This window comes from Sesamum indicum, linkage group LG15 (genome assembly GCF_000512975.1).
Source record: "Sesamum indicum cultivar Zhongzhi No. 13 linkage group LG15, S_indicum_v1.0, whole genome shotgun sequence".
Taxonomy (NCBI): domain Eukaryota; kingdom Viridiplantae; phylum Streptophyta; class Magnoliopsida; order Lamiales; family Pedaliaceae; genus Sesamum; species Sesamum indicum.
In genome coordinates, this window is record NC_026159.1 from 223,689 (window position 1) to 251,301 (window position 27,613).

Here is a 27,613-nt window from a genome sequence, read left to right on the forward strand (position 1 = left end):
CCCCCCCCCCCCCATACATAGAGAGAAAAACCCTAGTGAAAGAAAAAGAAAACCCTAATATCTGATGAACACCTTTTTATTTGTGGGTATTTTGATGTAGGGCTCAAACGCACTGGAAAAAGCTGCCGTCTACGGTGGCTGAATTACCTCCGGCCGGACGTTAGGAGGGGAAATATCACGCCAGAGGAGCAGCTTTTGATCATGGAGCTGCATGCTAAGTGGGGTAACAGGTAAGTCATGTTTTCATGTGTGGTACGTACGTAGGGTTTTAATTCTTACATAGCATTAACCCATTTGAAGCCAAAAAAGTAACAAAAACAGCAAAAAGAGAAAACCCTTGAAAAAGAAAAAGGGGGAAGGTTGGTTCTCATCCAAGAGTTTGATCCTAGCTCGGTGTCATTCTCATTGTCTTACAATTTGAGCTCGTGGATATCGTGTTCTTGATGCATATAAGAGTAAGTACGTACTATCTAGATTTGGAGAGAGATAGAGTCTATTCATCATGGCTAACAAAAATTTCTCCCATCAATTTGTTTCTTCCCAATTTTAGTATCTATAAAACAAGTACACATATATATATATATGTATATATATGAATGGATCTATATAAGTTTTTCTATAGAACCAATTATTAATTTCATACAAATTCTAAAACAATATAAGACATGCACATACACACACATATATATATATAATTATTTTTCTTCAACGAAATTATACATCGTAGATCGGAGAGTAGTTTCTTCTTCTTCTTCCTTTCTTTTTTTTTTTTTTTTTGTTTTTTTTGGTATAAAAGAAGTGGGGGCACGGTTGGCCGATTGACGGTAGATCTATGGTTGTTACTAGTGTACGTATAATTAGTGTTAATTAAGGTATGTATGAAAAAGAAAAATAGAAAAGGTAGTGGAACAAGAACACGTTGTGAAACGAGGAGGAGCAAAAGGATAGAATTTTTCCATATTTGGGAGAACCCTTTTGCAATAGGTCACATGTTAAGAACTCCAATGAGTTTGAAAAGAGGCGCTCCCAATTGCTGGCTACTTATGTTGAAGTAGACAGCTGCCCATATTGTTTTGGTCTTTTCAGGACAATTTACACCACCCCTATTAAACCCTTATTCTATTTATTTAATTATTTTCATCCATCTAATTAACTATATACAAACAATTAAAAAATAAAATTCATGATGGAGTAATTAAATAAAAAAACATATAATATTGTGGATGGTTACTCATTTTTTCATATGTTAGTCTATTTTTATATAGAAAAGCACAAGGATGAATTAAATTAATTAAATATATATATATATATATATATACACACACGCACGCATAGCATCCAAGGACAGAATTCCCATGACGTTTGATTTTATCCCTTTGAATATATATGCTTCATCACATATAATTAATTAATTATCTTTTTAATAGAGACAATGGATTGAGGGATAAATAACCACATGCCTATATATATGATTATTATTTGGAATGCATGCATTATATATACATATAAATATAAATTTGAAAATCAACCCTTAATTCCACCTCAAAAGTTTAGTGTATATATGTCTAATTTAATTAATTAACAATGTAACACACACACACACACACACACACACATATATATATATATATATATTGCATAAAGGAAATATATCATTTTAATTAAATTATTTTCATATGAAAAACTTATGTATTTTAATAATATTAATTATGTTCATTTTTTTGGGAATTTCATGAAAAATTTATCAAACCTCGGTACATTTTTGATTGAGAGGACGATAGAGAGACGATGGAGAAGCCATATTGATGGAGCTAGAGATGATGCCATCTTTTCCTCTTCCAAACAGAACACTATCCAAACACTGGATTTTGTTGGATCTATGGCATTTGTGTAAGTATCAAAGTGATAGTGAGGGGGTGCACTGCATATAGTAGTAGTTGTCAGTGCTGAGAGGGGCTTTCAATAAGAGCTCGTGTTTCCTTTAAATAAATTTTGGGAGTAACGACTACTTTAAATTTGAACCGTAGAACATGCGCTGCCAAGCACGTTTTTCCACCACCAAATAAACGTGTCTCAACTGTTCATCCATGTACGTACTCATTCAAAACATTGCAGCATTGCGTCCATTCATACCATTTTGATGATGCACCTAATTATGAGCTCAATATTTTTTACAACTATTAAATATTAGTATTATTATACAATTAGTGAATTAATTCAAATTTTATTTGATATTTAGTTATATATGGATGGGAATATTGCAGGTGGTCGAAAATCGCGAAGCATCTGCCTGGAAGAACAGATAATGAGATCAAGAATTACTGGAGGACTCGAATCCAAAAGCATATAAAGCAAGCTGAAAACTTCACAGGCCAACCTGCGGATCATCATCATCATCACACCAATGATCAAGCCAAGCCCAATGATCAAGCCAGCACCAGCCAACTCTCCAGTTGCGGACCTGCGGATCATGCAGTTGAATCTTACTCTCCCCCATCCTTTAATCCCAATATGGAAGCTTTTCAAGGCCCTTTCCCCACTGAATCAAATGACAACTTTTGGAGCATGGAGGACCTTTGGTCCATGCAGTTACTCAATTAATGGAGAAGACAAAATAATAATAATAATAATAATAGTAGTAGTAGTATACTTTCACGCGTCGTCAACTCCAAGCCCTAGCTAGTATCGTTCGATGTCCGTATATATATATATATACATATATATTATATGAATTAATTAATTAGTTCATATATCTCTACGTACTACTTCAATTTCTAGTCCTTCAATTAAGTATTAGTTCACATGTAATATGGTGGTTAGGTATATATGAATTCCGTATGTTTATACACTAAACCTACAATTATCTTGTGATATTAATATCTCGAAATTTAATCATGTTGATTGATGTGATATAAGTATTATCTGATCACAACCATTATCGATCTTTAAAGACAATAATATAAAGTATACATTATACAAAAATTTTATTCCTTTCGACACTAATTAATTATATAAAAACTTCGTGTCCAATCAAAATGCATACTTCATATATATATATAATACATGGTCTATCGAACTTTAAATAATCAGCTACGCATATATAGGAAGAATCGAACTTTAAATAATTAGTTACGCATATATAGGAAGGAAAAAATGATTAGTTGATTGTCTTAATCTAATAATTCATTGCTTACTCACATGTCTATATATCGACGAAATCTCAAGCACTTTGCTTGCTAACTTATTAACTTGTTTATGTGACAGTGACTTTATCATCATCAGCCGACTAATCATATAAAACTACTGTCTTAACCTCAAATTTGAAAGACGTCGTCGTCTTTCCTGATTCATTCGTATCTTTCACACACACATCATTGAGGACGAAAAGGTTATAATATGCCTCATCCCCACCCTGTCTTCTAGGGTTTTCTTCCCCCACACGATTAATGTGTATGTGTGTACGCAATTCATGTACATACATGCATGGAGTACTTATAACTGCATCATGCATATATATGCACCTAAAGAATTGCACATGCACATAGATGTATATATATATAGATATATTGCAAATGGGTGAAGTGGATGGCAACTCACTAAGATAGATGCAGCAAACAAATACCGAACTGAGACGAGGATGAATAGGCACGTGGAAAAGTTGTGTAGCTATTTTTGGCAAGATTGAATATTTGCTTTCTATATAGAACTAAATTTGTGATTGGCGATGCCAATTTGAAGTTGGACTCGTGCCTAACTCCTAACTCCCTCTTTCGGAATTCTCCAAACCCCCCAACCCCACCTTCACGATTAATTTATTATTTAAAACATCTTATAAGTTTATATATAAGATATCATATCTTATTTTAAAAATAAATTTATTAAATATTTGGGTAAAATAAAATTACGGAGTTTATGAGATGTTAGTGATGACAATTTTATAATTAATTCAAATGAATTTGTTAAGATTTTAAGAATAAATAAGTCACTCCCTACTCTTTTTTTTTAAAAAAAAAAAAACTTATAAGCTCTAAACATTTTATTTTTAAAATTTGAGATATTTTCCTATAAAATTTATCAATCACTCTGTAGCATCTTATACTCTGAAACATGTTATAATATTCTCGCAAAATTAAATTTATAAAATAGTGAATATCTTTATAACGTGAAACTTTTAAAAATTTTAAAAAATAAGTAATCATTTATCGGCAAAATATTCTCACAAATTATTCTTCCAAGGAAAAAAAGAAAAAACTCTCTTGAGAAATTGGAGCCACTTGTTTATTCTTTCCTCACATGTTTGAAGTGGAAAATTGGTGGTGACGACAAAGGGATAGCACGTGAAGGATAAACAATAATCACATGGCGGGTCGGCAATGCCAAAAACAACACTCTCTCTCTCTCTCTATTGCAAATTTCCCATCACGTTATAAATGGGTTTATAAAACTATAAGAAATAAAAAGACAAAATGGATCAAAATTCAACTTCAGGCCCATATAAGAATGGGCCATCTATAATGTTTGGGCTCCTTATTGGGCCGAGAACGACCTTTCACGGACCATAATGGTAAATGTTAAGAGTTGTGGACTTGGGTGTTGGTAGTGCATGTGATACAAAGTCCTGGGTTCAAAATTTAAATCCAATTGGTTCTAAGTTGGCTGATAATTGAAGAAAAATAGTGTGTATTTCACTATAGTACTAAATTTGTTCACCACGTAGTTACAAGATTAAATGCGTCCATCTTATTTTAATTAGGCTCTGTTAACTTTATGATACGAGTTAGTTGAATGACAATATAAAAAAAAAAAAAATCATGTATTAATTAGATTATATTTACTTAGGTTGTTCGGACCTCCATAATGCAAAGTAAACACCTTATTTTGGTGTATTGAGCTGCTTATATAATTTAATAATAGAAAATACACAAGGCCTTAAAAGTATGTGAAAAAAGAAAGAAATATAATTTAAATTCTGAAGTTAGGAAAAAGGATAATAATATCCAAAGCAAAAGGGTATGGGTGGTAGATATGAAAAGGGTAATCCAGAATTTGGACGCACGCAGACGCAGCCTAAGTCTGCATCTGCATGAGTGACATACAAACATATATATCTCTCTCATCCCCTTCCCACTCTCACACTATTCAATACAAATCACATTTCTTTTCAACCTTTATCCAAATACTCCACAAACCCCACCCATCCTTCATCATCATCATCATCATTCATATTTCAATTCAAATATACATTTCCTAATCAAATTCTTTTAATTTTAATAATTGGGCTAAAAGAGAACCTTCAAATTTATACCTAATGCTATGAGTAGTACATAATTTTATTATATTGCACGCAATATCTAAAATATTTATTTAATAATATTGTCGTAGAATGAATGAATGAATTTATTAATTTTGATATGCTGTAAGAAATTATTAATGAGATATTGCTTAAGGCCCGCAATCTTGTCGAGTACCACGAACGATAGATGTTGTTATTTGGATGTATTTGTTAATATTTAAATATATTGAATGATGTAATTAATAATATATTATATATTTTTAATGAAAAGATGTGTTGTAAGAAGTTGGATTACTACAATGTGTAATAATGTTATTTGCTATAACTAAAAATTAATAAAATTGAGAATTTGTCGGGGGAGGATAAAATAGGATTGAGAATTAATGGTCCCTATTTTAATTTATATATTTCCTTTGGAAAAAATATTTTAATTAAAAAATAATAATAATGAAAGTGGTAGTTATTTTGGTCAGAGGGTGAAGTCTGCGGGCGGGGGAGGTGGCTCAACTCTCAAGGAAGGTAGAAATTCTATACTGTTTTTTCTCTTCTGCTTCTGGAGGGAGAAACTCAACGCCCATAATTCATTCTTAATCTCATTACTGCTTCTATTCTATATTCAAAAAGGGGGCGAATCGGGGGAGGCAGTGTTTGGGCAGCAAATGGGGAGAGCGTTTGTTTATGTGATTGTTGGAGGAGGAGTCGCAGCTGGCTACGCCGCCCATGAATTTGTCAAGAGAGGCGTTTCTCAGGGTGAACTTTGCATCATCTCTGAAGAGCCTGTAACTCTCTCTCTCTCTCTCTATATATATATATATGTATATATATATATGTGTGTGTGTGTGTGTGTTATTTGTATTTATCTGCACATGTAATTATGTGTTGTTGTATCTGTATAGTTTGCGGCTCTTGGAGTCGCTATTAGTCAATTGTTTCCTTTCCTCGGTGTATTTGTTGCCAATGGTTTTGCGGTGGTTGGACTTTTTGTTTGTAAAATCGGCTTCAATTATGGTTTGCGATAGTCCTGTTTACGCGCATAGAATCCGGGGCTCGTATCAACTGGAATTTGGAGATACAATTTGAATTTGAGTCTGATGTCAGTTCTGGAAAAGCTTAGACGAGTGCAGAATAACATTGAGTAGTGTAATTTTTATTTTAGCCGCTTCAGGGATTTTATGTTTTGGAGGAATTTTTCCAGCCTTTGTTTTGATTGCCAAAATTTACAGTTGTGGTTTGGATGATCCAGGTCAACCCCTTGTTATTTTGAGAACCATTTAATTACTTCCCTTAATTAAATTTACAGAGATGTGCAGATATATTACATTATCACTTATGGTTATCGATTTGAAACACTTAGTATGCTTTTCAGATACTGGTGTAGTTTTGTTATGAGGTTAGACAAGGGTTTGGCTAATGATACAATGCTATTTATACATGTTAAAGGGTCTGTCTGGATTTGTTATTCAAAATAGTTTGGTACAGTGTTCATGGTGGCATGCCTTCTGCAGGTTGCACCTTATGAAAGGCCTGCATTAAGCAAAGGTTATTTACTTCCGGAAGGTATTATCCCTCAGCTTTCCTAGATCAGCAGTGTTTGCAAACTTATTTCATGTGAACATGCTTCTTAACACCCTTTGTACTGGCATCTATACTAGAATTATCTTGCCACCTTGAGTTTGACCAGCCGTCTCCTTAAGATTGACTTCACTGTTTTCTTATATTTGTATTGCCATTATTAATTGAAATATATTGTAGTGACCACTAACACGTGCTCTATTATCTATGTTTACCTTGTCCCATGGGCAGAATGTGAATTGTGTGCATAATACTTGTAAAAATGAATGTCTTGATGGCAATTTTGTGAACGCACAAGAATCATAAATGATAAGTGACATGTAGAATCAGTATGTCATTATGCCCCTCCAAATTATAAACTCATATTGCCTATTAATATATTTGATTTTGCAAAAATCAAATGCTGCTTCATGAGAGAGTTATTTCCTTAAGTCTTGCAATAAAAAATTCTTCCTCATTCCACTTAAGCATCGATATGTTTCAGTTTTAAGAATTTGAACAGTTCTAATTGATCCCTTTTTTCAGGTACATGTGCATTCCCTTTGTCCTGCTCTATGTCTGTTATGTGCATGCAAAGTTATTATCATCCCTCATTTACTGTTTGCGTGAGAATGAGGATATCCTCATCTATTTGATTTACTTTTTGTCTTTTATTCCATGCAGCTCCTGCACGCCTCCCTTCATTTCACTGTTGTGTGGGTACCAATGAGGAAAGGTTGGCTCCAAAATGGTACAAAGAACATGGTAATTATCTGTTAGCAAAATAGCAATTGTTATAGTATTTTTTATTTGGATAATTAGCAGCTTCTTAGACGGCTGAGCATATTGGATAGCAAGTGTATAACCTGCTTATTGAAGAAGGCACTTGTAAGTTATTTAAACAAAATACTATTTGAAATGAGATTAGTTTGGTTTTTGTTGGGGTATTTTCATCTTTCAGATTCTTGTATTCAGTTGATTGGTTTCCTTTTTAAGTCAATGGAAATAATTCAAAACTTGATAGAAAACAAGCATCGGTTGAAGGAAGATCTTGGTTTAAACGTGCTACTTCAATCAATGACTACAATACTTATCCAGTAAATGAACTGGGTTCCCCTCCTTTCCCCAGGACATGTGTTCTTCTATAAATTACTGGGGATTTGCTGCGTACCATCTTATTTCAAATTTTAATAAACTGATACAGAAACTATTTCCTTCCATTACTATTCTCTTATTTCGCTTCTGATGTATATTAGAGATTGTATTAGTTGCAGGATATCATATTTAGAATTCAGTATTACTTACACATAAATTTGGTTTCTTCAGGTATCGAATTGATTCTCGGAACTCGAGTTAAGTCTGCAGATGTGAGGCGGAAGACATTGCTAACTGCAACAGGAGAAACCATAAGCTACAAATATCTCATTGTTGCAACCGGGGCTCGGGTATTGAAGCTCATCTTTTTCCATGTTCTGATATTCTTATGCTTGTTAAGCAGTTTATCTTATTTGTCTTCACAAATAATTTCTGGAGTTTATTTTTCTTCTAAAAACCAAAAAAACACAAACAAAAAATCATTGGCGTATTTTGCTTTTTGAGCCTCATTTTATTCTACCAGAATGCCCTTGATGCTCAGCCAAGGATTGGTGAATGTTAGTTTTTCTGTGTGGGGAGCAGCAAAATCTCTCCCTAAGTCAAAGTGGTCTTGGGATGGTCCAAGAGCCATAAGAATAGTATACATATCCTTTATAGATTCTGAATTTGTGGTTGGAACTAGTATATGCTCTTATTGTTGTCTGCTATGCAATTTCAGTCAATTTTTAGTGTATGAAAATGCACAAGTTATCCTTGAGTTAGTGGTGTGGTTGGCGTGGACCAAGTTCAACTTTGAAGTCCAAGTTTGATTGCATAAGGCCTGGCCAAGTTGACATAATAAAAAGACCAAAGTATCCAAGTTTATGATTGATTTTGTGGCACATCATTATAGGCCTTGAAGCTTGAAGAGTTTGGAGTAAATGGATCAGATGCAGCTAATGTGTGTTATTTACGAGATTTGGCTGATGCAGACAGACTTGTGAGTGTGATGCAATCTTGTACTGGTGGAAATGCTGTTGTGATTGGTGGTGGCTACATAGGAATGGAATGTGCAGCATCTTTGGTGATAAACAAATTAAATGTTACCATGGTATTCCCAGAGGCACATTGCAGTAAGTTATTTCCTTATATGCCTAAAATTTCCATTTCCAAGGTTTACTTTTTCTTAATTGATCAAACTGTTTGAAGTATGATATGATAGAATAAATTTGGGTAAAGAGTATTATGGTTTTGCTATTCCTCCCACCCTTTGTTTGTCCTTACACTTGTACTCACCATTTTCAAGGAAAACACTTGTCTTCATTAGTCAGCATGCTATTCTAAGTAACCTTCCTTCCCAAGTCCTATAGTCCTTTTGGTTTCTGCAGTGGCCCGATTATTTACCCCCAAGATTGCTAGTTATTATGAAGAATTTTATCAGTCCAAAGGAGTGAAGTTTATCAAAGGAACTGTGCTGGCATCATTTGATTTTAACGCTGATGGGAAGGTAAACACTTTCATCTCTTTGACTGTTTGTTTATGTTTTCATTTGAGTTTTCAGTTTTCCAAACAGTTATTAAAGTGAAGACATGTTTACATGTACTTATTGGAAATATATTGATTTGGCACCACAGTTCAATATAAAACACAATCTCATTAACTTCAAACATATTCTCATTTCCTTCGTGTTGCTGCACTGCGGTTAATGAATGATGGTTCTAAAGAGTATAATCACTTACCAAAAGGTTATGAACCCAATTATAAACACTTCCAGATAAACTACGACTATGAGCTGGCTAATGCAACTTTAGGAACAATCTCAAAGATATCCATACCATTCAGATTGAAAATTAATCCATACTGATATGTGTTTCTAATTATTGCTGTTGAACTTTATTGTTCTTTAGCTAATATTTGGCCTGCAAATGCTACTATCATTTAGATTGACCAACTTTCCGTACAGGTGACTGCAGTAAATCTTAGAGATGGGAGCAAGCTTCCAGCAGATATGGTTGTGATTGGGATTGGGATTCGTCCTAACACAAGTCTGTTTGAAGGTCAACTAACCATGGAGAAGGGAGGAATCAAAGTTAACGGCAAAATGCAATCAAGCAACAGTTCTGTCTATGCAATTGGTGATGTTGCCGCTTTTCCAGTCAAGGTCGTTGGAGAAACACGCAGACTTGAGCATGTTGACTCTGCACGAAAGTCTGCAAGGCATGCAGTTGCTGCAATCAAGGAACCTGAAAAGTCAGGTGAATTTGACTACCTGCCCTTCTTTTACTCCAGAGTCTTCACATTGTCGTGGCAGTTCTATGGGGACAATGCAGGGGAAGTCGTCCATTTTGGAGATTTCTCTGGAAATACGTTTGGGGCTTACTGGATACACAAGGGCCAACTTGTTGGGTCTTTCCTTGAGGGTGGAACTAAAGAACAGTATGAGGCCATAGCCCAGGCTACAAGGCTTAAACCAAAAGTTGAAGATTTGGCCGAGCTTGAGAGGCAGGGCGTGGAATTTGCATTGTCGGTGAGCGAGAAAGCTCCCTCTCCGCGGCCAACTGAGGTTGGTGGTGGTTCTGGCATGATACTGGAGAAACCATTATATGCCTGGCATGCAGCTGCTGGAGTTATTGTTGCTGCATCAGTGGCAGCCTTTGCCTATTGGTATGGCAGAAGACGAAGAAGGTGGTGACATGTTATGGCATCTTCAAGGAAGCTTCATATTTATGATTGTACGATGCAATACCAATGTTGTAGCATTTTAGGGTAATGAGACTTGAAACTCTTTCCATAACACAATAATTTACTTTTAAGGCAGAAGTAGACTCCCAAGTATTTATTGTTCTCGGATTTAAATTTATCAAACACAATTCATGGTGTATATACTGAAGTCCTACTCTACATTCAATTATCTGAAATAAAATCACGTTCCAAGGGCTAACTCATATAATTCGTTTTCTGCTCATAGTTTGACATATCAATGGTTGTCAGAGGGCTTGTGAATTCAGCACAAACACTTGTACGGCTCTGCTGTGAGCATGTTTTGTGTAATTTAGTACGTGATAAACCAATAGCATAAAGCAGGGCATTTGGTCTAGTGGTATGATTCTCGCTTTGGGTGCGAGAGGTCCCGAGTTCGATTCTCGGAATGCCCCTTTTTCCTTCTTTTCCTTGTGTTATCCATCTCCTATCAATTACCAAACCTAACCTAATCTCATCAATTATTCTATAATCTTTAAAGTTTTGAGTGCAAACAATATTAATGGGCTGGGCTAGGCCCAATTCCTTAAAACTCAGAAATCAGCCCAGATTTCCAGGCCCAGTCCCTTTTCATTTTATTTTGAATCAAACTTTCAAGGGCATTTGTGTGAATGGACAAGACAGACTTCGAACAGTGCCTCTAGTATTCACATCACAATTCATCCCTCAACCCTTATCCTATCTTCTTCTTTTTCATCACTGCTCTCATCTCTCTCTAATACGCAATGGCTTCAGCGTTGTCCTCCGTCGCTCTGTACCCCCTCATTATTCTTCCCACCCCTCCGTTACATTTCCCAAACAATCCCTCGATTTTCCCCTCAAAAACAGCACCACTCTACTTCGCCGCCGCGCCACCTCCATCCGCCCTCTCGCTGCCGTCGACGCCCCTGAAAAAGTCGTCGAGCTTGGGGACCAGATCTCAAACCTAACCCTTGCTGATGCGCAGAAGCTCGTTGAGTACCTCCAAGACAAGCTCGGCGTCTCCGCCGCGTCCTTCGCCCCCGTTGCTGCCGTAGCTGCGGCGCCTGCGGCAGGCGAGGCGCCCGCAGCCGTTGAGGAGAAGACGGAGTTTGATGTTGTGATCGAGGATGTTCCTAGCAATGCTAGAATTGCCACCATTAAGGTGGTTAGGGCTTTGACCAACTTAGCTTTGAAGGAAGCGAAGGAATTGATTGAAGGATTACCGAAGAAATTTAAGGAGGCAGTGTCGAAAGAGGAAGCTGAGGAGGCGAAGAAGCAGCTGGAAGAGGCCGGCGCCAAGATCGCCATTGTTTAGTGTGGCTGCTCAGTTAATGAAAAACAATTGAGAAAGGAATTGGACGTATGTTTTGTCGATTTATTTTTTTAGTTGAGTTAAAATATATGTAGATGGAGTGATTGTGGATTCGTATTTAATTTCAACCCAACTTTCTCTTCCATTTCCAATTGCATAACTATAACTCCAACATCTATAAATTCTTATTTTAAGTTATACAAAAGGAAATATAATTATACTCGGATATATAGGACTGATCATATCAAATTTATACAATAACCAGTTGAAACTCATGGATTCCAATTCCTGCGTTTAAATGTTTATTTTGTTTAATCTCAGGTTATTATGATGTGTATTTAATTTAAATTTATTATAATATTAGTTGACTATACTATGAATTTATTGAATATAAAAATCACAGGGGTAAATATTTAAACATAAATAAATAGTAAATGATAATTTGAGTAGAATTATACAAATTAATATTAAATAAAATATGTATCTGTTGGCACTAAATGAATTCGTTCCTTTTTGTTGTAAAAAATCTAGAAAAAAACAAAAGTAATTAAACTATAAAATAAAATTTTTTAATATACTGATTGAATGGTAATTTATAATAAAAATGGTTTATATAAAATATAAAGAGATAAATATTGAAACAGTAATAAAAACTAAATCATTATTTGAATAGAGTTATACAAAAAAATATTAAATGAATATATTAAAAAATACAAAGGGACAAATATTTAAATAGGAATAAAGAATGACTGATAATAGTAAATGGAATATGTACCTATTAGCACTAAATGAATCTATTCCTTTTATTTCAAAATAAAAACAAAACAGATAAAAAATCTTGACAAAAAAATAAAAAAAATATATAAAGAAAAAATTTAATGGATGAAACTATAATATATAAAAAATAATTTATAATAAATACAAAGAGATAAATATTAAACCAGTAGAATTACAGAAATAAAATTATTTATTTTTATAGAAAAAATATAAAATGTGAAAGAGAATAACAAAATTAAATTATAAAGTAAAAGTTTAAAGAATGTAAATAGTACATTTAAACTGATGTATAAAAGATACCAAAATATAGAAATTTAAATAGAAATATAGATATACATATGAAGTGGTGTATCAAAAATTTAACTTAATTTAGTCAAACTTCGTTCTGTTAGATAATATATTTTGATAAAAGAAAATTAAGAAACATAAATAAAAAAAAATGGATATAAAAGTCTAGTATTGAGAGGCTGCCACGTTGAACTATTTTCTTACCCGCCCTCGCAGCTTCATACACCAAACGTGAACCGACAACCGGCCTGCACCTTTCAACTTTCCAATCTCTCATTCACTCTCCATCTCTGGAACACTCCTCCTACTCGCCCCCTTCCATCCCCACATGCGATAGTGTTGCAAATCCACGCGAGACCCGGCGAGTATGCGTATAGCTCCTACTCTGGAGAGTATATGGCACACTTTTAACCATTTCAAATCGCAGAGTACGAAACGTCACCGCCCGGAAAAAAGCTCTTCTCACTCTCAGCTCCACATTTATTTTTGGTAATTATTATTATTATTATCTTTGTTTCTTTGGAAATAAAATAAATAAACACACTGTCCATTGCAGCTCCAAATCAAACCCTAATTTTTGGGGGCACTTGTAAGAAAGATCCTTCTCTCCTTCGCATGAGCTCTCCGCGGATATAGTTTGAAGAACACTCTTCTTGAAGATATTAGTTGAGAAGAAATATTTTCTTTTGTTGTTGCGGTTCGTATTCTTTTTTATTTTTTATTTTCTTTGTATTCGCGTTGGAAACTATTTTTTATTCGGTTTTGCGAGAAAATCACCGCAGAAACTATAGTTTATGTTTTCTTCTACTTTTTTATTTTTTATTTGAAATGTTTGCCGCTTTGGTTGTTGGTGTGTACCGTGGTTCCTTGTTTTTTTCTTCAAGAGGTTTAAGCGAAAAACCCTAAAGCAGTTTGTGGTTGATGTTTGTTTATTGTTTTATTGTTTAGTTGATGAACTAACTTCTTACAGTTCTCCTTTTTATTTGGTGTTTTACAGGTCTAGCTATATCCCCTAAAGTTGAAAAGAAGATTTTCGGGGATTTCGTGTTCTTTGTATAAATGGCCAGTCTTGAAGATATTGTAGCGGCGACGAAAGTTGTTGCTGAGAATTCTGACAACCTAATGAGCAGTGTGTCAAATGGTGGTGCAAGTGTTCCGGTTAATGAGATTGATCTCCGGGATGGTCTTGTTGGTTCTTCAGATCGTGTGCTTGGGAGGGATGAAAAGGTTCAAGATGGCAGGGGGTCTTGCAAGGATAATGGTGGAAATGGTGATGAGAAATTTAATGTAATTGAAAGAAACTGTACATATGCTTATGTGAATGGAGATGAGAAAGGATATGGGAACGGTGAGAAGGTTGAGGATTGTGACAATAGGTTTTGTGTAGGGGATTTTGTGTGGGGTAAAATTAAGTGTCATCCATGGTGCCCTGGCCAGATTTACGATCCAAAAGATGCCTCAGATTTTGCTGTGAAGCATAGCCAGGAGGGTCGTCTTCTTGTGGCCTTTTTTGGTGATGGTTCTTGTTCGTGGTGCTTACCCTCACAGCTGGTACCCTTTGTGGAGAATTTCAAAGAGATGTCAATGGATAGTACTTCTAAGAGCTCTCTCAATGCTGTACAGAGTGCCGTCAATGAGATTGGTAGGCTTCTGGAGTCCAAGATGACATGTAAGTGTGTACCGTTGGAGAAAAGAGATGGCCTCGCCAGGCCTGTGGCGGCAAATGCTGGAGTGAGAGCAGGAGTACTTGTGCCGGAGGTAGATATCCGTCGATTTCCTATCCCAGAATATGAGCCTGCTGACATACTCGCAGAATTGGTGCGCGTTTCCCGAGCTGTCCGCTTTGACAGTGTGTTTGAGCTTGCTGTCTTGAGAAGCTGGCTCTCTGCATTCTATCGAGCCAAAGGTGGTTATAAGTTGCCAATATACCTGGAACCGCTTCAGATTGAAGGCATGGAAGACAAGAATAAAAATGTGGCTGTTGTAGCTGATGATTTTAGTGTTCCAATTGAAGTCCCTATCTTGAGACCTACGGAGGATGACTTGATCACTTCACCTACAGTTAACGCTGCAAAATCCCAGGTCTCATCAGATGATAAGATATATCATAGACGGAAGCAGAAAAGTGTTGCTGAGCTTATGGGAGAAAAAACTACTGTCAAGTCCAAAATTCGGAAGAAAGCTACAGTAAAAGAGGAAAAAGACTGTGGAAAGTCCACATCCTCCTTGAAGAGGAAGAAGAATAATGATAGAGAAGTAATGGAAGGTGGTGAGGGCAGGCCTTCTTCTTTAACAGGGAAGATTGGTAAGAAGAGACAGGCTGAAGTTTCTGAATCTCCCAAAATAGGAAATGATGATACTGTTCTAACTGCAGAAAACAGTGCAGCTGCGGCTGTCAATAGTGTAAAGAAAGGCAAACCAAAAGAAATTGAAGTTGATGTTATTGAAAATACTTCTGGAGCCAAAGAGGAATTGGATGAGGCATCTACACCCAGGGAAAGGAAGAAAAGTAAGTACTTATCTCCTCCTTATACAAATCCTAGTTGGTCAACAATTGGAAATTCGAGCTCCAAGGAAAGAGAAACTAATAAAGTTACCAAGACAGATAGGTTGGGAGAGCACGTAATGAAGGCTTCTGGAGACCATTGTACATCACCACCTGTTTCCAGATCTGTTGATAATGCATCTGAAGGAGAATTGCCTGACAGTGAGATTAAATCTGCTAATAATAGCCATCCGACAGTGAAGAATGATAGTAAGATGACTTTTGCCGTAACTGATGTTGATCTCCCTGTGAATGAATTGCTATCAGAGGTCCAGCATGCAGCTGTTGATCCTCTTTACTTGAGCAAGGAGGGTGCTCTGGATATGATTTGGGCATTTGTTTCTGCACTCAGAAGCTCTACCTATTTTCACGGATCAGACTATAAATTATATCAGAAGTGCAAAACAGGTAGGAAAAGAAAATCAATGCCCTCTCGGCTGGGAAATGAAGAAAATGACCTTGCCCAAGAAAATGCCAAATCAAGTGACCGGAAAACTCCCAAATCCGCTAAGACTGAAAGAAAGCCAGAAACATCCAAGTCCAAGGATGCTGCTGAGAAATCTCGTGCCGAAAAAAATGCAAAGAAACTAGAGGGAAATTCTTCGTTGTGCCTTTCTCTGACATTCAGACCCGGATTTCCTTTGCCCTCAAAGGAAGAAATTGTGAGGCTCTTTGGTGAGTTTGGGAGCCTGAATGAGAAGGAAACCAAATTGGTGACAGATACCCGCTCAGTCCAGATTGTCTACATGAAGGCCGCTGATGCAGAAGCAGCCTTTAGATCATCAGTAAGTCGCAGTCCATTTGGTGTTGAGACTGTTGATTATCAGTTGCAGCATCCTTCATCTGACTCAAAGTCTCATGAATCTCATCCAAAACTTTCTTTGTCTACCGACCGGGCCCCTCACAGGCAAGATATTTCCACACCACCAACGGGTGATGTTATGTTAGATGTTAGAGTCATCATGCGAAAACTGGAGATAATGACTGCTATTCTTGAAAATTACCATTCCAAATTCTCACCCGAGGAGAAGTCCAGCTTGAAGGATGAGATGAAACGTCTCATGGAGAGTGTAGAAACAGCGAGTGAGAAGGTACGAGTCATGGCCGAGAGTACGTGATCTTTGAAGAAGATTGAGTATTGTATGGGGGGTGTGAGGCAATCTACTGATTCATTTTCTTGGAGGTTCTTTGTAGTCAACTCTTATAAGGACAGTTGCTAATCCTTTTGCTTTCTTTAGGACTCCTGTATGATAGTAATAGGACAATTAATCAGTCTTGTTATAGTAGGCCTGACACTAGTGGATCAGCCTATTTTGGTTTTTGTATTCCTTTATCGGCTGCACAATTCAACTCTTAAACCTCTGTGACGGTGGCCTGACATTTTGTAGAAGCTGGGTCTTGGCCTGTTGATGCGCCTTTCTGGAAATTTTAACTGAAAATAGACTATCTTCTTATTTGCGGATGTTTAAATTATTTGCATTCCATTTCTCTGCAGTGTGTCTAGTTCCCTTAATATCCTCTGACGGCATCAATGCTAAAAGTTAAATTTTGCTCGTTCTGCATGTTGACAATTTTTGATTTAGACTTTAAATACGCCAAGTTGGCCTAAAGCTAGCCATTCAATTTGATAATTTCCAAGCTAAGTTCTTCTGTTATTTCAAATTAAGTGGAGCTCAAATCCAAAGATTGGGATTGAAATCAAGAAGCAGGGCCATGAAACTCATTCAGTACTGTGCAATACATACATGAAGGGATAAAAATCCGTTTCCAAGAACAAGTGGAAAAGAGGCAAGAAAAACATCCCGAAGCAATTGCATTCGTAATATAATGCTTCAGGAGTTGGTTTAACAAGGAGTTACATTCAATATAAGGATAAAAACTATTTGAAACTTCGTGAACTAAATATAAATAGAGAGAAACAAGAAATCAATGCTCCATTTACATTAAAAGAAAGAGGTTCCAGTTACAAATGATGAATGGTTCCACATCATATTCCTAGAATCTCTCAGTCTTCAACAGGGTCTTGAGGAGTTTCAGCTGCATTGCGCTTGATTGCAATGACAGGGCAATCAGCATGCTTTGCACAGAATTCGCTGACGGTCCCAACAAAAACCCTACAAAGTCAATCAGAAATTTGAACGCCCCCCTGATGAGAACATTAAGAGCAGCTCAAACTCTTACAGGTAGAATACATCTCATGAACAATTCCAATGATGGATCAAACCATGAACAGAGGCTATTGTTCCATAATTTTTCAACATTCATTTTGTAATGGATGCCTAATGTATACTTACTTCTGAAAAGGACCAAGGCCCCTGCTTCCAAGGACAAGAAAATCTGGCTGTACCCGTTTTACCTCATGGCAGATGATTTCTTTAGGATCACCTTTCTTAACCCATGCTTCACAGGCAACCTACAATCATAATTTTTCCTTCATTAAGGGTGATTCAGAAAAGAAAAAAATATTGAAAGATGCTGACTAGGGCAGATTAACTTCTAAGGACATCGGAAAAAGTTGCGTGGTACAAACACATGCAGGCAAAGTGAGCTCAAAGAGGGAGGATTGCAAGATCCACTAGAGGAGTCCTTTCTTACCCCAATTTCATTGCATTGCTTCACAAAGTACTCCAAAAGATGAAGTCCCCTTATCCGGTCTCTGTGCTTCATAATCATGAAATCCGCAGGAGAAGCATATATGCTATCCATATCATCAAAGCCTAGACAAATAGAGGAATTTAGTATTTTCGACATGTCTTTCATAGAGATAAAGTACCTATCTGTTTAAACAGGATAAATAAGTTACACAATACAGAGAACAAACTGACATGGGCACATCATTACATTGTATTTTATAATAAGGAATATGAGAAACAAATTGCTTAAGTAGTGGATTTGTCCCGGCATGGAGGAAAAAGGCTATGTCCAGCAATCTCTGCATCCGAGACTACCGCTATTCAAGCATCGTATACACATTACAAAACTTGTATTGTTTCAAGGTTCATCCCTGGAGGGACTCTGTCATATTGAAAAACCTATGTAACATTTGCTTGGGAGGCCAAAGAATCATGAAACTCCTCACTGAAACAGTAAGTACATAATACAAACATCGTCCATGAACAGCTTAAAGAAAAATCAGGTGGTCCTCATGGGCTTAAGAATCATCTAATAAAATTAAAGAGAAACTAGAAATGATTTCACAGTCACAATTTGCGGGCAAGTACTGCCGAGTCAAGAGTCAAGTTCAGAATATATACTGGAACTGTAGAACACAAAGATACATAAGGTTGTCAGGTGTTTGCATATCCGAAGCACCATATTTGCAAGTAAGATTTTCTTGATCCACAAATCCCTGGAGATAGAGTGGTGTCTTGAATAGAAAACCCTATATTATTACTGAGCATGAACATACCCTCTGTAGCACATTCATTCATCGCTAAAGACAACCAAGAATGATTGGTAGCACCGGACAAAGGCATCGAGAGCTGCTGTTAAGCTCATGGACTAATTGGTCTGCCCACAAAACACTGATCATTCTACAGAGGTCTATAAAAGGCACGTGATCTTACGTACACAGACTTAACATGAAAAGGAAGTCTGTGAAAGCACAAATAGTTTTCTATAAGTTGAAAACTTAAAGTGGAGTTGGAAATACTGCCACAGACCCAACAAAGGAGAGGCAGAAAGCAATGTCAAAAACTAAATAGATTAATTAACTTCTCCAGTTCTATCCAAAAGAGCCATTAAATTTAGTGATATCTAACACAGGAAAACGTAAAATTAGAATTGCACATATCCGCCAACATGAGCCAGTGCACCAGATATACCACAATCCAAGTGCAATTCACCACCGTATTATCTCAAAGCTGTAGTGAATGATAAATTATAATACACAAATTATAATCTCAAATAAGACAGACAATCCTCCGACAAACAGAAAATAGACAACCGCAAAAGAGCTCATGCTAGACACGTTATACATAAGTCAGATTCCGGGAAACTCACTCACTCACTCGGTGTATCCAAAAAAATCAATTCGCAAATTACCACAGGCCAAACAAAACATTCTTTCGTTACCATCATCTGCTCCAAAAGCATACTCAGGAAAAACAAATAAAAAAAGAATCAAGGCATATTAAAAATCTAAGCAAAAACATTCGACACATTTCCAAACAAAATAAGCAACATGAAAGCATTTACCAAAGCTGCGAGCACGAGTACATAAAAACAACATTCTAAATAAATTAATAGAAATCGAGGACTGATTTTAGCAGTTATACCGTCTTCATCAGGTACTTGAACATGAAGCAATAGGAGTTTGAAACCAGAAGTATTAGAGCGTATGATTTTCTTCACTGTCCACTCGAAAGCACCGCTACTGCTTATCGACGCGTGCGGATACCCTTTGATCGTCGACTGGTTCACCGCCACCATTATCCTAGTGGGATCGGCGCTCTCTGCTGCCATCGCCACTCACCGAGTCAAACTCCGAGCCACGCCACTCTTCCACCACGACAAGCTTCTGCGCGAGCCCGAACCGCATAAAGTACAAACTTCATAATATGAATCAGTTTTAATAATTCACTGAGCAAAGGCTGTGTTTGGTTCACTCCCAAAAAGAAAAATTAAAAAGAGAGGTATTTTGAGTAGATTAATTCAGCTTCATCCTCTGGTTATGTCCTGCCAAACAAGCCCAAAGTGGACCATGTTTCCGTGTGGAACGGTCTTGTGTATGTCATGTGACCCATAAAACAGCTGTTGAAGCAGATCATTTTTATGCGAGTTTCATAAAGACGACGTGTCACCACTTCGATAGAAGAGAAGTGGCGGGATTATTAGTGGGCTTGGCCTCCTAACATGTGTTCATATTAAATATAAAATGAAGCCCAATGGGCTGACCCCATTTTGTTTGGGCCCATTCCTTTCTTTAAGGGTCTTCAAATTCTAAATCTACTTAAATCCTTATACATTTCCTAAGAAATAGGCTTAACCAACTTTTGGGAAAAAAATACTAATAGCATCCTATTTTCAAAATTATTTCCCCATAAGTATCAACTTATTTAAAATTAATAATGATATTGCAACACTAATTAATTATCAAACATTACTTCTCATGTTAAAATGCAAAAATATTCACACTTTTCAGTTATCATAATTGATTATTGAAAACTCTAAACGAAGACAATTACGACTCAAACCTGTGATCAATCACAAAAAAAAAAAAAACCCACTATTCACTTTGTATTTTTTCGTATTGGTTATAAATATATTGTAAATATTAATTATCATTATGTATTAACATTCATAATAATACGAAATATTCCATAAATTGAACATATTACCTCATAATCATAGAACTTTAATTTCTTTAATTAAACTAATATCCGTTAGCGTATTATTTCTTTTCTTTTGGATATATAAGATAGATTAGAGGATGATGACCACGAAGTCAAAAATAACTAGTACAAGAAGGCGTCATTACAACAAGTTGGTTCACTCCCAACTAGATTCACACAACTTACCACTATTTATTTGGGGGGGGGAATACAATTTCTAACATATAATAGAAAAAATTAAAGTAAAAAAGATAATATTTTGAGATGAAAAAATATAAAGGAATTTGGAATGGGAAGGAGAAAAAAGGGGGTGAAAACTAAATAATATAAAAAAAAAAATGAATTGGAGTATAAATAGAAGTATAATAAAAAAGAAAGGAAGGAGATGATGAATAATAATAGAGTAGGGAGGAATGTTGAAATGAAGAGTTGATAATTGTAGGAAATGAGGAGTTCCTTTGCTATATATAAACTTCAAACTCAAAACACCTTAACAGATCACATGAGTTGCTTTCTATGCGTACCCAACGTGCGATGCTCAATTTTGGAATGTCAAGGGACAGAATTTCAAAGGCCAAGTAACAAAATTTGTCTACACACTACACGTACCTCCATCTACGTACTCCCATACCTACTATTTCTTTTCTCCTTATATATATTCATTTCTAATTTTGAGTTATTATTACAATACTCCATTTCTTTTCGATTAATTCCATTCGTGGAGTTTTTAAATAAATATGTTTTAATTAATCCTTTACTTTCTTTTCTTTTCTTTCCTTTTTTTTTTTTGGAAGAAAAACTCAAATATATGTTGCCTATTATATTATTCTGAATTTTGTTTATCAAATAATTAAAAAACTTGCTAATGTTGTAACATATGTTAACTAAAGATTTTAATTACCGATATTAAAATCATATTAAATTTAATTCATAGCCTAATTACCGAATATGTAGTTTGTTTGTCTCACTTTATGTTGAGTTTTTTTTAATTTATTCTGTAGTTTTTAATTATATTGATGTATTGATCGAACTAATATATCATTTAATTATTTAATTTATTAAAATATCGATGTAATTATGTAACTGTCAGTTCTATTAAAAAAAATAATATCCATGATTAGCCAACAAACAAGACAAAAAAAAAAGAGAAAAGGATTGGGAGAGACAAGTAAGCATTATCACACAGACACAATTAAATATGAAAAAGTATTTAATTGCAAGAAACTGTTGGAGGAATATATATATATATATATATATATGTGCTTCTTGGGGATATTTAATTTTAATGATATAAAATAAATAAATGAAGAGGTGAACTCGAACCTACCTACCTAATTATATGCTTCAATGTGACGTTTCTTGATCACAAGAAGATTAGAAATGCCGTGATAAGGTATATATCTTGATATAAAATGAATTAGATGACTTTTCAAGCCAACAAAAATAATGTAATACTTATAAAATTATTATTCAGAATTTAAAAATAATATTTAAAATAATGTAATACTTATAAAATTATTATTCAGAATTTAAAAATAATATTTTAAACAATTCAATATATTATCAATAAGTCAATAAATTGTGGGACAAAAATTATTATCAAGAATATAACTAATTTATTAAATAATAATGAGATATTTATAAATGTACCAAAGGAAAAAAGGAGTGAATAAATCAAAGGAAGTTTAGAGTTGATGATCCCAAAAGGGCACAAAAGTTTTGCTTCATAATTAATTAGTTATACTTAATGATGCGTCAATACTAAAATAATAATGAGGATGGATGCTCTTTGACGTTGTGTGTCACAGCTTTGGCTCTTCTTCCCATGCCCACCTCCTACTCTAATTAAGAATAAGATTTGTAGTTTAATCAGTAAATGTTAATAAATATCCTAATTAATTGCTTATCTAAATTATTGATTTATTTATATATTTGATGTACGGATTAAAGAGGAATGACAATTAAAGAAATAAAAAAAGAAAAAGGCCGGAGAAAGACCATTAACGCGGGGAAAATTCTACTTTTGATTTTATAATATATAAATTTAATATATTTGATCTGATTCGATAAAAAATTATAGTAATTTTTATTTCAAATGTTATAATTTTTTAGCATATGAAAAATCAAACGTGCTAAGTGTATAAATTATAAAATAAAAAATGCAACACTCTCAACGGATTGAAAGTGCAATTTCCCCAATTGAAGTGTACAATTTATAGAGAATGAGCACTTGGGAAATTAAAGCAGGACACCTCTCAACCAAAGGGTAAAATAGGTACTTAATAATGAGCTATTAATAACCCCTTTAAGCCCAAAAAAGAAAAAAAGAAAAAAAAAACTAGAAATAGAAAGGGAAATAGACTTAAAAGGTTGGGCACTCTCCTCTCCGATCCCAAGGAAGAAATATCTAATATATCCAGAAATTTTTACCTTGACAAGAAAGCAAAAAAAGGAAAAAAAGACGGAATTCCCTTAATTGCCCTTGTCGTGGAAAGGAACTCCAGTAAAAGAAACCCTACCAAAACCCAAATGGCCAACCTCATACAGTTCTAACCACACCTCCTCTGCCCTAAACTCCGCACTAAAATTGTCATTTTGCTCTTCTTCTCCAATCCTACCTCCAGGGGACGACAATGCATTTTCCGATGTCCCGTTTTCCACCCTTCCCTTTTCCGAAATCCCACCTCTGTCCTTCAACCTACTGCATTCCTTCTTTCCTTCCAGCATACCCCGCCGGCTCTTCTTCTTCCACCCTCCGAGGCATTTACGCGCCACAGCCCACGGCAGCTTAAAAAACGCCAGCGCTAAGATGTTCACTACCGCGCAAGGGCAGCAGCACACTGCTACGCAGTCGGCGATCACCCCCGCCGTGCAGGACTGGCACGACTTCCCCGTGCACGCCACCGGATCTCCGCCCTCATCCTCCACCGCGTGGCGTCGTCGGCATGGTTTGACGACAGCAGTGCTCGACGTTGACGAAGAAGCTGAAGATGGATACTTATCGTCCATTTGATGACCTTTTCTCGATCGTTCCTACAATGCGGCAAAAACGCCTGCGAGGAAACACACTCTCTCTCTGCAAACGGAAGCTCTGCTGGTACAATGAGGGGTGCCCATACACGAACTGGAGTTTCTTTTATTAGTGGGGTGGACAGACAATGAGCAGACATAAAAATTTTCTCTCACAAATCATAAAGAAAAATCTCCATTTCTGCACATATGAAAACAAGGTGTATGAAGAAATATATATGAGTGGAGAGGATTTAAAGGGTGGAATGACTGGGGAGTGGGAAGGGCGAGTTGGGGGAGAGGGGTTTCGTAAAATATTAATTGCTTTAACGTACAAGATATGGTGTTTTTCCATGCACTTATTCTTGTAATTCCAAAGAGGTGCAGAGGTCCATGTATTTAGTGTAGCGAGGGTTGAAAGTTTTGCTGAAAAAAGAAACCAGGAAACCAACACCACCACCCGCACTCATAGCGCGTGTTTTGTACCTCAAATCCCTTTACTTTCATTTAATTTTATAATATTAGTAGTTGTGGCACGTCGTTTCTACATTTATATGATAAATAATTTTTTATATTTTAAAATATAATATAAATAAAAGTAAAATATACAAATCAATACATTACATTAAAAAAATTAAAAGAAAAAAAACTAATTTATCAGTTAATGTATAACTTCAAAAGTTAGATAAGTTGGTTATTTTGTGAGTTCAAGGATATTTTTAACTTTATAAAAAACTAGTCTAGTGGTGTCATTAATCGTCATTTATGAGCATGAAGGCGCTTTTCCTTTTATATTAGTATAGATAAATATTAATCTATATTACAATAGGCTCACCCGAGGTTTGTTATAATTATAAATACTCTCTCGTTGCTTGAAAAGTTATAGATATTCCTCTAAAATTAACGATTATTTAACAAATACTCACTCGTGAAAACCCCTTGTAGAGGGTATTCATTAAACGGGTTGTTAATTTCAGTTGGGTACTTGTAATTTTTTAAATAATAAGGGAATATTCACAATTATATCAAATTTTATGGAAGCTCATTGTAATTTATGCTAAAATATTGTTATATTTTTATTTTTTATTTTTAAAAAAGAGTTGCACATATACATAATAAAGATTGTACAGAAAAAAGTATTTGGGGTGTGTAATACTTGTGCAGCATATTCCTATTTTGGCTAATTGACAATTTGGCAGCAACAAAAATATCTGAGGATAAGATTTACCCGCGTTATGATTGGGAAACAGAGAAATAAGAACACGACATCTTGGTATTTTCCAAACGGTAACTACTGTGTTAATTAAGGATAATTATTCAACTTCAGTTAAGTATAGTAGCAGTAGTTACGTAGTAGAATAACATGTCAATTAGAGAAAAAAATAAATATATGCATTACTCCTATTTTCTTCGACTCACTTAATTTTATTTGCTAATTTGTCTGCTTTGTTTCACATGAAACTTCAATTTTAAATATTATTTTGTGGTAAAAGCTACAATACCCGTACTTACCTAATTATTGATTAATACCCAATAAATAATTTTTATTTTTCGTCATTGCCAGTAAGAATTAAGTCAGCTTTATAATTCAACTACAATCTACATTTATACAACCAATAATTATGACATTGTGAAGTTAATGAAACCTAATTCAATTGGGGATGTTGAGATTCTAGGATTTTAACTTTATTGTTCAAACCTCATAAATGGATGGGATCTATTATACTTTAATAGTAGGTTCATTTTATATTAATAGTAGTTATTGCTTAGATACAATTATATGATGTTAATGATTAATATATGAGTGATATAGTTGTCAATTGTTGTTAAATATAAATATTTGATATTGATGATTAATATTGATTTATTCAAATTTAATACAATTTATTTTTTTCACTTAAAAAATAATTATGACATTATGAATCCAAATTATATAATCATATTATTTTAAAATTAATTGTTTGTAATAAATTATACAGCCGTTGAGCCAAATTGGGGCATAGAGCTCGACTGACGAGTCCAAATCGCACTTGTCTGTGTGTAAATTCTATAATACTATTTAAAATAAAAATATTTGTCATTTAATAGTATTTATAAAATAATAAATTAATATCAAATTTATAAAAAGATACATGAGAAAAGAAGTAACTATCAAAAGATAGTGGAGGAGCGAGGAGTTAGATGAAGAATTAAAAAAAATATTTAAGAAATAGAAAAAAAAAAACAAAAATAGATACCAAAAAAAACTCTCTCTTAATATACAGTGGAGATATATTTCGACAAAATATCTGAAGCCAAAAAAATGATGACTCAATAAATTAAAATTTAATTTTGATGATTTGTGAAGGGAAGGGCAAAGGGTTGGGGGGTGGAAAAGACATGGGTGATTGAGTGGTGATTCAGGAAGGTGGGGTTGTTATATTTTGGCCAAAAATATGAAAGAAGAGCTATGAAGGGGAATGTGATGGTGCGGAGTAAGATAGAGAGGGAGCAGTGAGCAGGCACCACTCAATCCCCCCCCCCTGTCTGTTCCTTTCATTTCTTCTCTTCTCTTCTGCCAATACAACCTTTTCAACAGTTTCTTACTTTGTCTTCGCCGAAAACCACTCTTCCCTCTCTGTACTCCCTCCCTATTCCTATTCCTATTTCCATCCATCATTTCTCTTCTCTTCAATAATAGATTTACCCCTCCCTCCTCTATTTACCATATTACCTACTCAAATTACCACGCCCCTACTTTATATTAATTATTTGGGTAAAAAAAAAAAGAATAGAAATAGTGATTTAAGGATAAAATTAAACTCCCATAGTGCAAAATAAATGTATTGAACAACTCAATAATAAAAGGTAAAGAGGCACAAAATTGTTTTTTCCCAACAAACTTTAGCTACTTGTTTAATAATTATGTATCTTTTCCCGAGGGAGAGCAGGATTTTTTAATTGTTAGTCACACGGAAATTCATGACATCTTGAGTTAATCAAAGATATTATTCCCACTTCATCCCCAAACCCTAAAAATAATACTCGAATGTAAGGGTAAATATGCCTTTTTTATATTGCTTAAAACAAAATAATGCAAGATATTTATACATGGAACATATATATGTTAATTAAAATTAAACAAATGCAACAAAATTTAAAAATAAAAAATTTCAATCTATAATTTTAAAGGTAAATAGCGAATAAAAAAAGAAAACGAAGAGGCAAAGGAAGCGTGGAGATTCCACATGGGGTGTTACCTATAGTTAATCTTGCCTTGTAGTTTTATGCTGGCTGCCCATTTCTTGACGGTCGATTTTTTTAAATCTTCAGCTCCACCAAGCATCTGACATCAGGACTAAATTAATTCCCAATTTAATTAATTACAACTAATGATAACCCCCGACCCTCTATTTAGTTAACACTAATCTTCACATCTCAAATTAAGTAAACTTCTATCCCAAATTAAGTTTGGATGGATCTAAAAATTATTGATTCAATTTAAAAAAACTTCCCCAAATTATATATATATATATATATATTTACATAAAAAATATGTCTAATTTCTTGAATTTTATGTGATGCGACTAACATTCAACTATTAATATTCACCATAAGGAGAAAAAGAATGCAATTATCGGGAAATAGGAACTTTTTACTAATCATATGAACAGTTTTTACGATGGGATGCGAGTGTTTACTTGTTTTTCTATGTTGATTGTTGAGATGAG

General features: G+C 34.9%; 7 protein-coding genes and 1 non-coding gene across 9 annotated transcripts; 5 read left to right on the forward strand and 3 right to left on the reverse strand.

Moving 5' to 3' along the window:
* On the reverse strand, positions 107 to 2,163 carry LOC110013159. The gene is made up of 2 exons (XM_020698981.1): positions 1,751 to 2,163; positions 107 to 214 (listed from the first exon to the last, which is right to left on the reverse strand). The coding sequence occupies exons 1-2, from the start codon at positions 1,825 to 1,827 to the stop codon at positions 130 to 132; spliced, it is 162 nt and encodes a 53-aa protein (XP_020554640.1). The 5' UTR covers positions 1,828 to 2,163; the 3' UTR covers positions 107 to 129.
* On the forward strand, positions 138 to 2,873 carry LOC105177337 (myb-related protein 305). The gene is made up of 2 exons (XM_020698980.1): positions 138 to 230; positions 2,265 to 2,873. Exons 1-2 carry the CDS (start codon positions 202 to 204, stop codon positions 2,599 to 2,601), a joined length of 366 nt encoding a protein of 121 aa, XP_020554639.1. The 5' UTR covers positions 138 to 201; the 3' UTR covers positions 2,602 to 2,873.
* LOC105177119 (monodehydroascorbate reductase 4, peroxisomal) lies at positions 5,749 to 10,865 on the forward strand. The gene is made up of 8 exons (XM_011100157.2): positions 5,749 to 5,812; positions 5,918 to 6,072; positions 6,799 to 6,850; positions 7,529 to 7,609; positions 8,171 to 8,289; positions 8,832 to 9,051; positions 9,307 to 9,425; positions 9,882 to 10,865. The coding sequence occupies exons 2-8, from the start codon at positions 5,953 to 5,955 to the stop codon at positions 10,608 to 10,610; spliced, it is 1,440 nt and encodes a 479-aa protein (XP_011098459.1). The 5' UTR covers positions 5,749 to 5,812; positions 5,918 to 5,952; the 3' UTR covers positions 10,611 to 10,865.
* TRNAP-UGG lies at positions 11,002 to 11,073 on the forward strand. The gene has a single exon. It is a non-coding gene; the product is annotated as a tRNA-Pro (tRNA).
* On the forward strand, positions 11,181 to 12,096 carry LOC105177338 (50S ribosomal protein L12, chloroplastic-like). Its single transcript, XM_011100461.1, has one exon. The coding sequence runs from the start codon at positions 11,181 to 11,183 to the stop codon at positions 11,952 to 11,954; it is 774 nt and encodes a 257-aa protein (XP_011098763.1). The 3' UTR covers positions 11,955 to 12,096.
* On the forward strand, positions 13,212 to 17,025 carry LOC105177120. 2 transcript variants are annotated; one of them, XM_011100158.2, is made up of 3 exons: positions 13,212 to 13,505; positions 13,573 to 13,713; positions 14,014 to 17,025. In XM_011100158.2, exon 3 carries the CDS (start codon positions 14,076 to 14,078, stop codon positions 16,677 to 16,679), a length of 2,604 nt encoding a protein of 867 aa, XP_011098460.1. In that variant the 5' UTR covers positions 13,212 to 13,505; positions 13,573 to 13,713; positions 14,014 to 14,075; the 3' UTR covers positions 16,680 to 17,025. The 2 variants fall into 2 exon arrangements, with proteins under 2 accessions (XP_011098460.1, XP_011098461.1); XM_011100159.2 differs by lacking the exon at positions 13,573 to 13,713.
* LOC105177122 (universal stress protein A-like protein) lies at positions 17,254 to 20,285 on the reverse strand. Its single transcript, XM_011100160.2, has 4 exons — positions 19,839 to 20,285; positions 18,157 to 18,278; positions 17,856 to 17,974; positions 17,254 to 17,675 (listed from the first exon to the last, which is right to left on the reverse strand). Exons 1-4 carry the CDS (start codon positions 20,023 to 20,025, stop codon positions 17,567 to 17,569), a joined length of 537 nt encoding a protein of 178 aa, XP_011098462.1. The 5' UTR covers positions 20,026 to 20,285; the 3' UTR covers positions 17,254 to 17,566.
* On the reverse strand, positions 23,048 to 24,363 carry LOC105177123. Its single transcript, XM_020699012.1, has one exon. It carries the CDS (start codon positions 23,901 to 23,903, stop codon positions 23,367 to 23,369), a length of 537 nt encoding a protein of 178 aa, XP_020554671.1. The 5' UTR covers positions 23,904 to 24,363; the 3' UTR covers positions 23,048 to 23,366.